The sequence below is a fragment of the Thalia democratica genome, chromosome 1 (genome assembly GCF_965202585.1).
Source record: "Thalia democratica chromosome 1, ktThaDemo2.hap1.1, whole genome shotgun sequence".
NCBI classification, from domain to species: Eukaryota; Metazoa; Chordata; class Thaliacea; order Salpida; family Salpidae; genus Thalia; species Thalia democratica.
Genome location: NC_139165.1, coordinates 72,795,680 through 72,810,614, shown reverse-complemented (window position 1 = coordinate 72,810,614; position 14,935 = coordinate 72,795,680). Strand labels below are relative to the sequence as shown.

Below are 14,935 nucleotides of genomic sequence, written 5' to 3'. Positions count from 1 at the left end.
GCTTTAGAAAGTTTTGATCTTAGAGATGATCTACAAATGAAATTTTTTTATGAAAATATTTTGATATAAGTATGTATTTATTATTAATTTTTAATATTTTTAAGTTGAAAAAAGGATATTTCTGTCAAAAAGTACGAAATTTGCAATGTTTACAAACGTCAAAATAATGACTTAAGTAAACAGTAGCTAATAAAATTATTTTTCATTTTCAATTGCGATATCTTAATAAATAATAAAAGATTTTTATCGTGGTAAAAGCTCTGAAATCTTGTTTACTTTATCAGTATTTATAATCATCTCTTTTTAAATACTTGTCTTCAAAGCTTTTATGAGGGATCACGTAGAAACGTCATGTGTTTGTGTAAAACTGTGAGAAAAAGAAGAATTATACAAAAACCAAAAGCCAACAGATTTAGAGTTAAAAGAGGTAAGTTTTGTTTTAATTGTATATACTTTGTAGTTGGGTAAAAGTTATCGACGTTTCTTGCTGTTTTTAAATATAGTAAGGTGATAAGACTTTTGCAAGTTTATTAGTACAAATGAAAATTTCTTAACAAACTTATTACTATTCTAAAATAACTTAGAAGTTTGTAAGTCGTTGTGACAAAAATAAACTTTTAAACAAGATTAACGTTTACCGAAAATTCACGAAGACTTTCGGACGCTGCAAACTTGTTTTCTCTACCCGGGCATCGTGTTACGTTTTTGTTTATAGAGGTGGCGTGTAATAGGCAACAGAATCTTCTTACTTTCTTATGGGGTTGCTGTGTAGTTATTTGTAATTACCTGTGAATTTCTCTTTCAAGGTTCTGCGCTGCCCGGACCGCCGTGCGCGATTTTCTTGTGCATGCGTATTAACATAAACAAAAAGTTGTGAATTACTTGGCAGCACAATAGAGGAAGTTGCCTTAAATGATATCTAAAAATTAATAAATATAAAAACTTTAAACTGCTTAAGACAGCATTTTTTTGCTTGTAAATGCCTTTTGAGTTCGATCATTTATGTACTTGATTTTACTAAACTTCACTGTTTCTGAAGCTAAATAAAGACAAAAAAATAGTTTATATTTTAGTAAAGCAGCTTTTTTAGTATTGTATTAGTGCTAAACGTTATTCGTGTCATGTTTTCGTATAAAACGTTTTTACTTAATGTACATTTTAATGTACGCTAAATGAGATTTTACGTACGACTTTCAAAGCTGCAATGCAACATCAAAAGAATTTTGTTTTGCAACTGAAAATGTGATTTTAAATGTATTAACTTCTTTTGTTTATTATTTTTCTAGAATTTTTGGAACAAGTATCTGTTTAATTTAGTATGTTAAACTAACATTAGTTAGTATACAACTTTAACCTCCTTAAATCAACTTTACTTCTAGTCTTTAGAAAATAGTCAAAAGGGTTTTATGCACTTTAACTTTTTATAATATACATAGCTTTAAGCTTCTACGCACTAAAAGATAATCGCTACTAACTAGGTAATAGCTACTAGCTCAGTTTTTATCTTTTAAACTTTGTTTTTGGCACTAAAACTTACTAATCAATCAATTTCATAAACAATGTATCTTGATTTAATTCCCCAAACATAGCATAGCAGACTTTGCAAGTATTATGAATTATTAATCACGTCGCGACAATTTATAACAAGTTTATGATAATTAGTTTTTTACCTTGAATTTTGTCGATTTTAACTGTAAAACTTTGTTTCTTTGCATACTTAAACTTTCAGTTCACTTATATTTTCAGTTGAGTAAAAAAAATTATAAAAAATTGCTTATAACTATTGCCATATATTATTGCCTTACATAAAGTGTAATGTTTTCATAAGGTTGAAAAACAAATTGCTGCAATAAAAAATAAAACACTTTTGAAACTTAATGACTCGACCACTTGTAATAAAACTATCACAAATAAAAAAACAAAGAGTTTTCAAACTAAAAGACTTTTAGCTTTGATATTTGGGGACCAATTAAAGTACTTGCTGGAAGGCTTTGATTAGCACTTAGTGCTTTTTACGCTTCTTAAACACATGATTGATTTCATATAAACTTTTTTACAGAAAATGATGATATTCGAAATTACACTTATCCTTCTCCACAGTGTCCTAAGTGCTTCCGCCGCACAACAAGTTAGTTTTGAAAAATAAAAGAAATCTTGTAGGTCTATATAACCAATTGAAAAAGAATCAAACGTTTATATTCTTTGAAGGATGTCTTTGATGTTTTAATATCAGAAGTTATGCACTTATATTGTATGACAATATGTAACAATTGTAGCTGATTTCAAGTGGTAAAACTATAAATAAAAGAATAACTTATTGCCCTATTTGAAACTTAAACATAAGGTTTTCTTAATCTTAAAATTTAATTCAAATCTGACATTGAACTAATTAAAACAAATTTTTTGAGCTAAAAATGAAACTTTTTACTTTTATTTAATAACTAAAGTTCTTTAGATAATAGATGTGTTGAATAAGTAATCTTTACTTCAGTGTAATTAAAATTTAATCAAGATGTTTCAATCTAAAATGTTTTAAAGAAGTAGTTTTTTAAAAAAATAATCCTTAGTTTGTGCTATTTTTACAATTAAAAAATTTTTGTACTATATTTTACTTAAAAAACATAGTTTTTACTTTTTAAGTTTTTAGTTAAAATCTATGCTTAAGAATGTATACTAAGTATTAAAAACCATGGGGTTTGAAACAAAAACTACAAAAATTTTTTTTTTAGTCTACTGTTTAGAGTTTATTATAGTTAATTATAATAGTGTTTTGTAAAAATCATAAATTTCTAGAAAATATTTTAGTAAATAAAAAACGACTTTCCAACTGTTCATAATTAAAAAAGCATACTAAAAACAGAAACGTTTACAACATAAAATCAATAATAGAATGCAGAAAACAGTGAAAAGTTAAACACAAAAGCTAAAGCTAGAACTGTTTACTTAGGTTTGAAAAACTAAGCAACATTTTTCAATTATTTTTCTATCTAGCACTACCCGTCTTCGGTTATAAGCAAGAACTGCCATCTATACTCGTTGTTACACAAGGACAAGCAATTTATTTTATTTGCCGACAGAAGTCGTAAGTTCAGTAAAAGGAAGCCAAAAGATACTATGAACGGAAACACTAATTGTAAGTTTTTATTTTCTACATTGTACTTTACATTGTTAATGTTATTTTTTACTCTTTGAAAAGTTTAAGTAGTCATTGTAGTTTAAAATAATAAAGTGTTGTACCAGTTTATGTATATTGTAAGATATTCAATATTTATATTTTATTGTCATAACTAACTATATCGTTTCCCGAATAACCCTTAAAATTCTATACTAAGAATTTTATATCTTTATTTCAGCAATATTTAAGAAAATGAAACCTATAAAGTATTTATCTGCTGAAATTTGTTAAAGTACTTATGTAGTACAGTAAAACATTAAAAAAATTTCATAGATCTAGCTTAGTTAACACAAAAGTTACCTTTCAATCAAACTACATTGCAGTTTTTATTTTATATTTGCTTTAAATCAAAAACTAAACAATCCGTGAAACATTGCAGTTAACAAGTGTTAACTAGCTACTGACTCATTTTTTGTTTATAATCAGCAGAGATTAAAGATAAATCTGCGACCAAATGTTTGCCGGATTATCTTAAATTATCCTAGTTTTGTATAAAACAGCTCTTGCAATCTGAAATTTTGTCAATTTTTAGTTATAAAAACTCATTACTTTATCTAACATTTAAAAAACAAGCTGTATTGTAGTTTGAAAAAGAGAATAATAAGTTTAGTTTTTTATCAAAATAGTCTAGCTTAGGTTACTCATATTTAGATTAAAAACATTTTATTAACATTAAAAGTACTTCACTGTTATTGTACACTATAACAGCTATTAGCTTTTCTATTTTCTAACACCTATACTTAGCTATACGGATTTTTTATTTCACAATCAAAAAGTTTTACTTACTAACCGATAAGCACAAAACATATTTATTTTAAAGTTTAACTAATCTCATTTTCCTTAAAACATTATTTTGTTTTTCAGATATGTTCACCATAGTAAACGGCAAATCCATGTACGATAAGCAGGGCAATCTGGTTTACTCTACAGTGCGGTTGATAGACACGAAGTCCAACAGAACCTTGTGTCAGACAAGGAGCAACAGAAGACGGCCCGTGTTCAAGGTTTGTACAACTATTATAATACATTAACGAGGCATCGAAGGGCAAAATTGAATTATTTGATTTGATAAGAACTTCAAGGTCGTATCTTTCAAATGCTGCTTATAACACATAAAAATGTGTTTAGTATTTTCGTTTTAGCAACATTAAACAAATCAGTCACGAATGTATGAGCCAAATTAGCATTAAAATTCTGTAAGTAAATTTTCTCTGCTTGAAGCGTGAAATGTCGTTTTCCTTTTTAATATCCAATCAGCTTGCCTGAAAAAAATATTTAATTTTTTTAAAATTTAGACAGTTTCAGTTATATGCCAAAATATCAATGATTTAAAACCAGCAAAAAAATTTTTCTCTAGACTCCTGACGTTTACTTTGTTTACGCTAGTTCATAAAAAATTTCTAAAAAATAATTAAGAACAAAATCAAAATATAGCTATCAAAAATTTTAAGTTGAAGTGAAATTGTTAAAGTAAAAACAAAGTCTTGAAACCGTTGTGAAGTGCATTAAACAAGGGTACATGGATGAGTTACAAATAACAACATGTTTATACAGCTCGCATATCTTTACTCGTGTAATTTACACCTCAGTACTTTCACAAGCTTACTTACATGTTAAAGTGCCCGCTAATGAAAGGTTGTGTGTGTTGGTGGTTTCTTACAGGTAGCCTTTAAACAAAAAAATGCACTAAGAATGCAATTTTTGAAAATGTTATGTCTGTGCTCATATAGGTCGTAGTTTAATAATCCTTGTTTCTTTTGGAAAACTGTTTTACAGTGGTGGTTGGTGGTTTTTGAGGTAGCCTACTTGCATAGAACTTTTTTGTAAAATTCAAAAGTAGCATATACGAGCAATAACTAACAAATTAATGTACCTATTTTAGTAACCTATTTTATTTTACAAATGGTTTTTTTTTCAAACATAATTTGAAACTAGTTTAAGACTAACTTATACAAGCTCATAACAATAACTTTTTCAGAAAACCAGATACTGGCGAAAGTTCCCGCGCAAATGCCAGTACCGTGAGTTCAGCAAGGTGATTCCCCACGGCAAGCACGAGTACAACTACCACCTGGTCAACGACGCCTTCAAGAACTACCTGCAGTGGAGGAACTTCAACGTGAGGTACTCCAGCAAGCGGGTGATGAAGATGCGAAGAAAGATGGACTTTGTGCCGGACATCTCGTTCCACAAGGACTGCAAGCACCCGAGGATCACTTCGGTGGACCTCGAACGAGAGGAGCATCTTAAGAAAAAAAGGAAGAAAGTTCAGGAAGGTCGCCGCGAAGTGCGGATAAACAATAAGAGCAGGAAGAAGCGAAACCCGTACAGACGCATAAGATCCCCCGCTCAAAGAGTTCACGCGAGCCGAAAAGCCGTCGCTCTGAATCACCGTAGGTACGGAAAAGACGACACCTGATTCTGACGAGAACGTCTTTGTGACGTAATAATTCGACACTGCAAGAGCTGTAAGTTGAGGTGAAAGAGCTGATCGATGATTTCTCGGTGGATTTTGTGACGTCATAAAATACTTCTTTTTAGTGAAACAATTCTTTGCTTTGGCAAAAACATCTTTTAGAAAGCCCTGTAACTTTTAATTTCTCATTTAGATTTATCATAAAAGAGTTTTTAGGTGTGTTACATTATTTCAAACTGGTAGAAAAAACTTTCTGAAAAATTCCTTTAGACTCTTTTTATTAAGCTGAATAGCTGACAGTGCTGGTACACTGTTGTTTTTGTTTCCATTAAAGTTTTAGTTAGCTTTCACTTTACCGTAAATAAAATTTGATTACATTAAAATAAATGATAATTTGTCAAAAAATTAGTGATAATTAATATTAAACATTTAAAAGTACGTTATTTTGTAGTTTTTTTTTATCTATTTATTGTTTGTGAATCATGAACTTTCTTCTTTTTTTTATCTAAATAAAAATACAGTTTTCATTTTTGTTTGTATAAAAGCTTAACAAAAAAGTTTTAAGCTTATACTGTTTTATAATTGAAAAAGAAAATTATATTTAAAATATTCATTAAATTTTTTTCCTATGATAAAATTTGCACTTGCAAAATTAATCGTTGTAAAAGTTTTCGCTGCTTAAATTAATAAACTGGAACTAAATCGGACATAGTTTTTATATGTTATTAAGCTTTTAACTGTACAAAAAACTTAGTATTTATTAAAAACAGACCAAGTTTACAGGGTTTTTTTAAGAATTTTAAAGAAAAGATTCTACGTTTTAAAGATATATAAAACATAAAACAACTTAATGAATTAAAATTAAAAAAAACTATTTATAGAATGACTTTAAAGCTCATAACTTATTGTTACAAATTCATACAATACAAAGTATAAGCAGTTTTGAAATAGTTATTTTCCAGCCTGAATTAAAAAATTGACGGCTAAAACGATCAAGCAATCTGTATAAAATTTCAAACTGCTCACTTTAAATGACAGTAAAAAGACATTAAGCAATACAATGCAACATTAAGTAGCTTTGAAACTTGATTTAATAGCTCGAAATTCGTGCCATCTTCCAGATAAATTGCTTTTCAACCACCTCTTTAGTTGTTAACAATCACTTTATTGAGTAACTAAGGGCTTTTTAAAGCACCGGCAATTAATTAAATACTTTCAGATACAAACAACTCTTTTCACGGCCTGCTTTAGCTCAGCTTTCGTTTAAAACTTGTCTAATTTTGTGTTTAAAAGTGTATGGAAGCGTAGACTAAAGTTTGAGAATAATAATAAGATTGCTAACCAAAATATGTCTGGACTTATTTTCAAACTTTACGTACATAATGAGTATGTGTCTGTTTGAGTATTAGGAAAAAGGTGTACTACTTGCAAAAAATAACACTTTATTACTGCATTGTCTGAAAAGCTTTGCTTTATTTTTATAAACTCAAAAACTTTTAAAAACTATTACGTAATTTAAAAGCATAAGTTGTAACAAGGGATAATGCCAAAATCTGAAATATGTGGGGAAACAGTTTTAAAAAAGGGTTAAATTTGTTGGCAAACAAGAAAAGTTTTGTGGGAATAAGTGTTGAATAAGAAAAGAGATAAACAATAAAAAGCGTCGCTAATCGAACAGTTGATTGCTGAGAAGTTTTTGTGGGGAAATTCTAACAATAAAAACGCCAATTGTTGGTATTTTGCAAGTAGCTTGCTTTGATTTTATCTTTTTTTTTTGTGTAAATTACTGGTTTTTATCATTTAAAATTTACAAAAAACTTTTAGCCAACTGTTTTTTATAACAATATATTTATTCAAGTACCAATAGGCGTTTTAGTATAAAAATAATTTATCATAAAAGTGCCAAGACTAATTATTATCAAAAAACTTAATTTATCTTTACTAACAAAAAAGTTAAAACGTTAATATTTTTAAAAGCGAAATAACTTAATACTCTTTTAATTTGTTTTATAGCTTGGCTTTCTATGCAAAATCTAAAAAAATAAGCAGGTTAAATACAGTGAAACATCTCGATAAATTAATTTTAAAGTTTTACAACTTTAAAAAAAAAAAAAAAAATAAGTTGATTGTAAACTTTATGCAACTTGATAAAGAAAAAAATCATAAGTGACAAATAAACGAGCATAGTTGCGTCAATTTCCCAAAACTCTGTTTCGATGCCACCGCTGAGATGTGAGGTCGTCATACTCCAGTGGCCAGAAAAATAAACCAATCACAAAAGCGCATTTTCCAATTACCTGCTCCCGCGGTCCGATTAACCTACGGTGGCATGGAAACGAAATTATCTTCGAATTAACTAGTCAAGGAGCCGTATTTTTTCTCGAGTTATCACTTACGCTGGGTAAATTGCCATGGAACCGACCCCTCAGTTGTACTTTTTACGCTTTGATGACCACTATTACGGGTTGACCAATCGCGAAGGAGCATTTCGCCGCTGACTGTGCCAAGTAGCCTTTATTACTCATAACCGTCGTCCGCAGTCGGGTTCTTGTTGCCATGGCAATTAGCATGTATACGTCACGTGGATTAAAAGCGCTTCTGTGTTGGTTAGCAGTTGAATTTTTTTTTTGTTTATGAATACTGTGACTTGAATTATTTAGATTTTCATATTTTAAGCCAAAGGTATTTTCAACAAAACAGCTACTATAATAATATTTTTATGTAATTTGTCAAAGTACTTTCAACCTTTTTATTAGAATATAAAAACTTAAGTTATTTTAACAGTTTTATATTATTAGTTTTTTAAATAAGACAATTTTTTCTTCCATGTTCTCATTGTTGAAATATTTAGCTTTAATTACTTTAGAACAAAACGTAATTTGTATTTTAAAAGAACAACTCACGTAACTTATATTTTAAAACTACAACTCACGTAACTTATTAGTAATCGTATTAAATTCGCCGAAATAGTAAAAATATCTTTGTAAAAACGTTGGAAAATAACGTAAAATGCCTATATTAGTAAAAACATTTTTTTAAACTGAAAAAAACATCACGTACGGTAATTCAAGTTTTTGTCTTTGACAACCGATTTCCTTTAATTCAATTGTGCTAAGCAGCTCACATCACACTAACACCGTAACGTTTCTTTACACGTACGCCACGAGAATATTCATCACAATTTGAGCTGCTGACAAACTGACAGTAAACTTTTCACGTTCAACATCGAAACTATTTTTCACCAAAAGGCAGCGGCGTCGGCATAGTCACGAACTGCTAATGAGGCCATTACTGCGACAGAGCTTCTATTATGAACCAGCAGGGGTCAGAGTGAAATTTCCTCGAAAATAACTTGTTTTTGTGTAGCGCTTGCACCACAGAGGCCTCCGCGGGTCGAAGCTTCACCTGCGAAACGTAAACATGTTTCGTCTCTGAGATGTTTTTTAAATTCAAAGCAAACATTCTCGACTGCGCTTGCAGAGCATGTTTTACCCAGAAATCAACAGCCTGTAATGCGTGCAAGTTTATATGCACAGGGCTTAGCAGCAGAAAATAACAACAAATTACAAAGGTGAATATGTAACGAGATATGATAAGTTAATGCTAATAAACCAAAAATTTCTGTTTGCTCAGCTTCATAGTTATTTTTGCTTTTTTCGATAAGAACACTTTCACATGCTTGCAATCTTTTGATCTTGTTTTGCGGCTGTTAAAATATCTTGATTGGCATTTATGTGCTATTTCGCAAAAATATGTTTCAACTAAGTTTTTGAACACACACAAACAAGTTTTAAAACAAATATTATTCTATAAAATGAATTTGAAGCATAATAGAAACTAGCCCGCTAAAAATAACGTATAATGTATATCAGATTTTGTTACGTTTTTAAAAAAGTTAACATAGTTTAAAAAAGTTAACTATAAAAAAGTATATACAATTTTGTTTCTTTTTAGGTAAGTTTCCTTTATTTTTTGTTGTTTGCTGCGCGGCTTCTTTGATGAAGCAAACTTATGATGTCATAATTGCGGCGATGCGTGTTTATTGCGTCACAGCGTCCGGTGCTAATTTTACGCCTATTTGTTCAATCGAGATGTAATCTGCGACATCACAAGTTTCGATCTTCAAGATATGACGAGTCATACTTCTCTTTTGTTAGAGTCTCAGCTTGTGTCAAATTTGCTCCCCAACCAAATTTGTCGATTAAAAGCTACGTAGTCTTTGTTTTGCTAAAAGGTTTCTTAACATCACTACATTGTTAAACTCTAAAGTAAATACCATCAATCAGATAATAATAAATACTTCCGACCAATAGCTGGTATTTTAAAATGCAGCGTTTTAGTCAGTACTGTTTTGTTTCTCTTTTTTAGTTTAATTGTAAAACTCACACAACTATAAAAGTGTTATCGCAATTCTTGGATTTATTTTGTAGTAACACTATTCTATATAGATATATTAAGCCATATCAAATAATGTTAACTTTGAAAAGAACGCAGAAAATAAATTGCAATTAGTTAATAATGAAAAAAGGTTTGAAATGCATTTATTGATCTTTTCAGTCGAGAAGAGACATGTTAATTAAAGGCGTATTTAAAAAATTCTTTGTTTTACGTATTTGTGTTATTATATTAAGTATTGTACAAATAGAATTTTCCGTAGTTTAGTATATATAGATAGCTTAATCAAAAGTACGTATTTTAAGTTTAATTATTTTAATAACTCCAGAATGCACACCTAGTAACACAAAATAAATTTTTGTAAACACCTTAAAGACCTCTATAAAAAATATAAGAAAACATTTAAAACAATAACTAGTTAAAATCATTTCAAGCGTTTTTTTAAATGCAGATCATGGGAACATATAACGTAATTGATGCCTATAAAGTTTTGTAATCTGTGCCAAACAGGTTTATGTAGTAATTAAAACGTTTTCCTTTCACTTTATTATCGAGTTTTGATAATGATACATTTTTCGTAAAACTAAAGAAAACTTTGAAGAATTTTTATGCCTGACTCATTTAAGTGAAGACAAAAAGCTTCTGTTCTATGAAATATTTGAGAAAAAAAAAACTTTGTAAATAATGATAAACTATCTTTAGTAAAATATATAATTTAAAACTTGGTGCTTAAGTATTTTTCACTGGATTTTTTTTTCTTCTATTCTTTAGCTGTTTTCTGAAACTTCTGTTTATTTCAAACCATGTTAATAAAGTTTATATGTTTCTCAAGTAAAAGTTTTTGTAAGTGCAAGTGAGTAAAACAATTCCTATATTTTCCATTGTTTACTCATTTCTCACTTTACGATCTGATTAATGCTGAAAAGAGAAATATTTCGCAAACTTCCAGACAACAGGAAGCTCAAATGAAGTCACAATGGCCGTTTAAGGCTACTTGTTGATTTACACGATTTAAAACCAAATAGCGACGTGATTTAGCCGCCATCGCAACCAAGTCACGGCTGACTTCGCCAGGTTGTCATGGAAACATCCTCGGCTGTCGCTTGGAAACGGTAGCTAATTGTTTTCACCCGGTCTGTGCAACCCCAGTTTCCTATTATTTTGGTTTTTGAGCATTGTTCGATGACGTGTCGCTTCCTATTTGCGGTCGGCGTCACAATGAGCTGATTGTCACGATGCGCGATGTTCAAACGGGAAAAATTCCTAATGGTGATTGTTTATTCAATCGCAGACGTAAGATTTTCGGTTGGTGATTTATGTCAATGTGATTTTGTAAGAGAAACGAATTTTTCAAACAAATGTTGTTTTTTTCAAAACAATTGTTTTGGAGTTTAGAATAATTTTTAAGAAAAGTTATTGTATTTGCTTTGCTATTGTAGAAGTTTATTAACATTTTAATTGATAAATTTTTTAGTACGTGTTTTAAACATAGTCGTATTTCAATTTGAACACTATTTATTTAAAAAAATCGGTTTATGACTTAAATACGTTTATATAACAATTTAAAACAAATTAAAATATGACTTAGAACATAATTCTATATAAAATTTTCAACATCTTTAAATAGACAAAATAATAAAGAAATACATTCAGTTTGATAACTATAACCAAAATATTTTAAACGATTCAGTGTTGTATTTCTTTATGATAAAAACAGTTTTATAAAACAGATTTTTATATCATCTCCATTAATTATTACAAAAAAATCAGTATTAAAAAAAAAAAAAATACTAAAGTATTGCTCCGGTTTAAAACAAATAAAACTCAAAATAGGACCATAAAAAATTGTCAGATGCGTATCTGGAGACGTCTTCAAACTGTTACTATGACAACCTTCGTGACGGAATTTGTTCCTAATCATTCCCTGTATCACTACGACAGCCGAGTGGCACAAAAAGACCCTTTGTTGCCTAGGAGACGGTTGGTAACAAGATATATTTAGTTTAGAGAAACTGTTGGCTTTTGAAAAAATGTAACTTTATACACTTTGGTAATGACCGTTATTTGGGGCTCACTGTTCTTTTTATACTTATTTTCATATTTTCACACTGATGTTCACGATAGTGACAGAAAAAAATTTGTCTCCGTGGGAAAATGTTTGATAGCATTAGAGTTTATTCTGTCAATAGGTCTGTATGTACAAAAGTTAGAAAAGTTACATATAAATAGAACTATTATATGTTTAAAACTTCTTTAAAGGAATTTCTACCGTATTTTGCTATAATACTTCGTTAATATTTTATTTTTAAGTTCAAAACTATTTTGATTGATTTTTGCTTAAATGAAATAAGAATAAAGTTTCAGAGTTATTAGTATTTTTAATCGTAAATAACAAATAGTATTATAAAGTAGATTAAATGATAAAATGTTTTTTTTGAGCGAGTACTTCTTTATGTCATATTATGCAAGCTTAGATAAAAACTGTAAAAAAATTGAAATTCTATTAAAATTATGCACAATTCATTATGCAAGTAAGCTATTATAGATGCTTTACGCTGGTATTTATTTCATAGTTTAAGAGATGGTAAAGGTCAGGTTACATTTAGGATAAATAAAAGTTATTTCAAAAGTTCGCAGAGAGGTTGAAATTTATTTAATTTTACATTATTACAGTGTATATTGTGTGGTTTACACTACAAACAAAAATGTATTTTACAAAACCACCTAAACTTAACTTTATTCCATAACTTAATTGTGTTTTTACCATAATCACCCTTACTGTATATATAAAAAAGCCAAAGATAAAAAAAGTATTGATAAAGTATTGTTTGCGATATCGTTTATGTATGAAATAAAAGCCGAGTTGTATAACTATCTTCGAATGTTTTTTGACTAAGTTACGTTTATTCTAAGAATAATTATACTTCAAAAAACATGGTTTAAGCATAAAATGTACTGTCTTTTTAGCTCATGTTTTATAATAGCAACTTAAAAATAGACATGAGTATCAATTAAAGGTCAAATTTTAGGTTATTTTTAAGTGAATACATTTGTAAAGGCACTTAAATCCACATAACACCTTTTCACAGGTCAAATAATTGTGAGTGGGAATTTAGTATTTAAACTCTTTATCTTTGTAAACTTGGAAATATCATTATTTATTTTTGAAAAAAAAAATTTACCAGAAAAATAAGAGAGCATCAAAAACAGATTTTAATCTTTTGCTTTGATGTTTTCGTAATTATTCATTTAGGATATTCAATAATAACTTTCAAAGTACCCTTAAAACTAAAAAATACTCATTAACATTAAAAATAAAAAACATTTACGCTCTAACGAATTTGTTATTGGCTAAAATTTTACGACGAAAAGTTATAGGATTACCCGTTTGTTTTAATGAATTGTCTAAATAGAATACCTTTTTAGTATTTGCTATTTTTGTCAATTTTTTGTAAGAGCTGTCTGTAAAATTTATTAACATTGCTTAATGTCTTGCTTTTATTTTTATGAAAAGCTTTTGTAGACCAGAACAAATCTTTTAATGCAATATATATATTTAAAAGAACAAATTGATACAAAAGTTCAAAAAATCACAATCGAAATCAATGATTTAATGTTTATCGTGGTTTTAAGAATAAACCTTGATTAATAAAATGGTAACATTTTACATCGAGGTGAAAATGATTTCGTTTTGAATGTGTGAATAGTGATTTTGGGGTTTTAGTTTAGTTTAAGAAAACTTGAATTTACAAAAAAAAACTCGATGTATTTTATAAATTTACTTTTTTTTAAATATCATACTGGTGTTTAAGGCGTAAATACTGTTGTTAACCCGAACGAAACTTCCACAAACGTTGTAGCAAACAAACCCTCAACATTCGAAACATTTATAATCACACAATCAGACTTAATTGCTTGAAGAAATATTTCACAAAGCCGCACACAAAAAGTGCAGCACAGCAAGCAACAAGTAGCAACTAAGACAAACGAAGCGGCCACTCTTGGCCAGCCACTTAATCAAACTCAGAGGTGGACGGCAACAATGGGCACAATGCACTCGAAAGCACGAGTGTTTTCACTTCTTGATGGAAATTTCAAACTGGTGGTTTGCGAGCCGACAGCAGTGCGGGCGATCGGAAAGTTGGCGAATCAAGAAAATGTCGATTTAAATTGACACCTATGAATTATCGAAAATTACAAAATTATCACTAACTTGATTTTTTATCTGTCGCGACGCTTTCGTATGTTTAAATTCTTCATGTAGAATTTTGGAAAAAATAATAGAAAATAATAAACTTATCTAAACAATGTTACTCCCTGTTTCTTCTTTGGTAAGATAAAGTGGATAACAAAAGAAGCAAACTTTTTTTTTTTTAATTACTGTAGCAGCTGTGTTAAAACACAAAAAATTGCTTTGACAAAATCTATGTAGATAAATTGACAAAAGTAATTAAAGTTTTATTTAAATCTTACTGAAGAAACTTTTTAAAGAACAAGCAAAAATGTTGTACTCTGCTTGACCTACTCTTTTACTAACTGACTCTACAAACAAAGGAGTCTTTAACTGATGTTTGTTGATTGACAAAATTTATTACCAAATTTTTCTTGTTTTGACATCGTTTTGTTCAAGTAAATGACTAAATTTGAAAAGTGATATCCTATTTTTATGCCTCTTTGCAAGATTATGTTTTAAAATTATTTTTGAAAAAATGTCGCAAACAATTTTATAAACTCAATCTCTAGTCTTATGAATATTTGTCTTACGAGTCGTATTAGTTACTTTTAATTATCAAGTAGTTTGCTTTATGTAAATAAGTTTTAATTATAGATTTATTTTTATGGAAGTACTTTTGTAATCTTTGAACATAAACCATTAACTAATACGACGCATTTCTTAAATTTAACTACCAAACAAGTATGTTTTATGTAGATAGCAACATATTTAAAAA

General features: G+C 29.0%; 1 protein-coding gene across 1 annotated transcript; it reads left to right on the top strand.

Annotated features, from left to right (window-relative positions):
• Positions 1 to 289: 289 nt before the first annotated feature.
• Positions 290 to 6,263, top strand: LOC145843382 (uncharacterized). The gene is made up of 5 exons (XM_082950852.1): positions 290 to 427; positions 2,060 to 2,128; positions 2,992 to 3,133; positions 4,040 to 4,179; positions 5,154 to 6,263. Exons 2-5 carry the CDS (start codon positions 2,063 to 2,065, stop codon positions 5,592 to 5,594), a joined length of 789 nt encoding a protein of 262 aa, XP_082806978.1. The 5' UTR covers positions 290 to 427; positions 2,060 to 2,062; the 3' UTR covers positions 5,595 to 6,263.
• The last annotated feature ends 8,672 nt before the right edge of the window (positions 6,264 to 14,935 follow it).

Coding starts and splice junctions, on each gene's coding strand:
- LOC145843382 (XM_082950852.1), top strand. CDS start 2,063: ATGATGATATTCGAAATTACACTTATCCTTCTCCACAGTGTCCTAAGT. Junction 2,129..2,991: donor GTGCTTCCGCCGCACAACAA/GTTAGTTTTGAA, acceptor TTTTCTATCTAG/CACTACCCGTCTTCGGTTAT. Junction 3,134..4,039: donor TATGAACGGAAACACTAATT/GTAAGTTTTTAT, acceptor TTTGTTTTTCAG/ATATGTTCACCATAGTAAAC.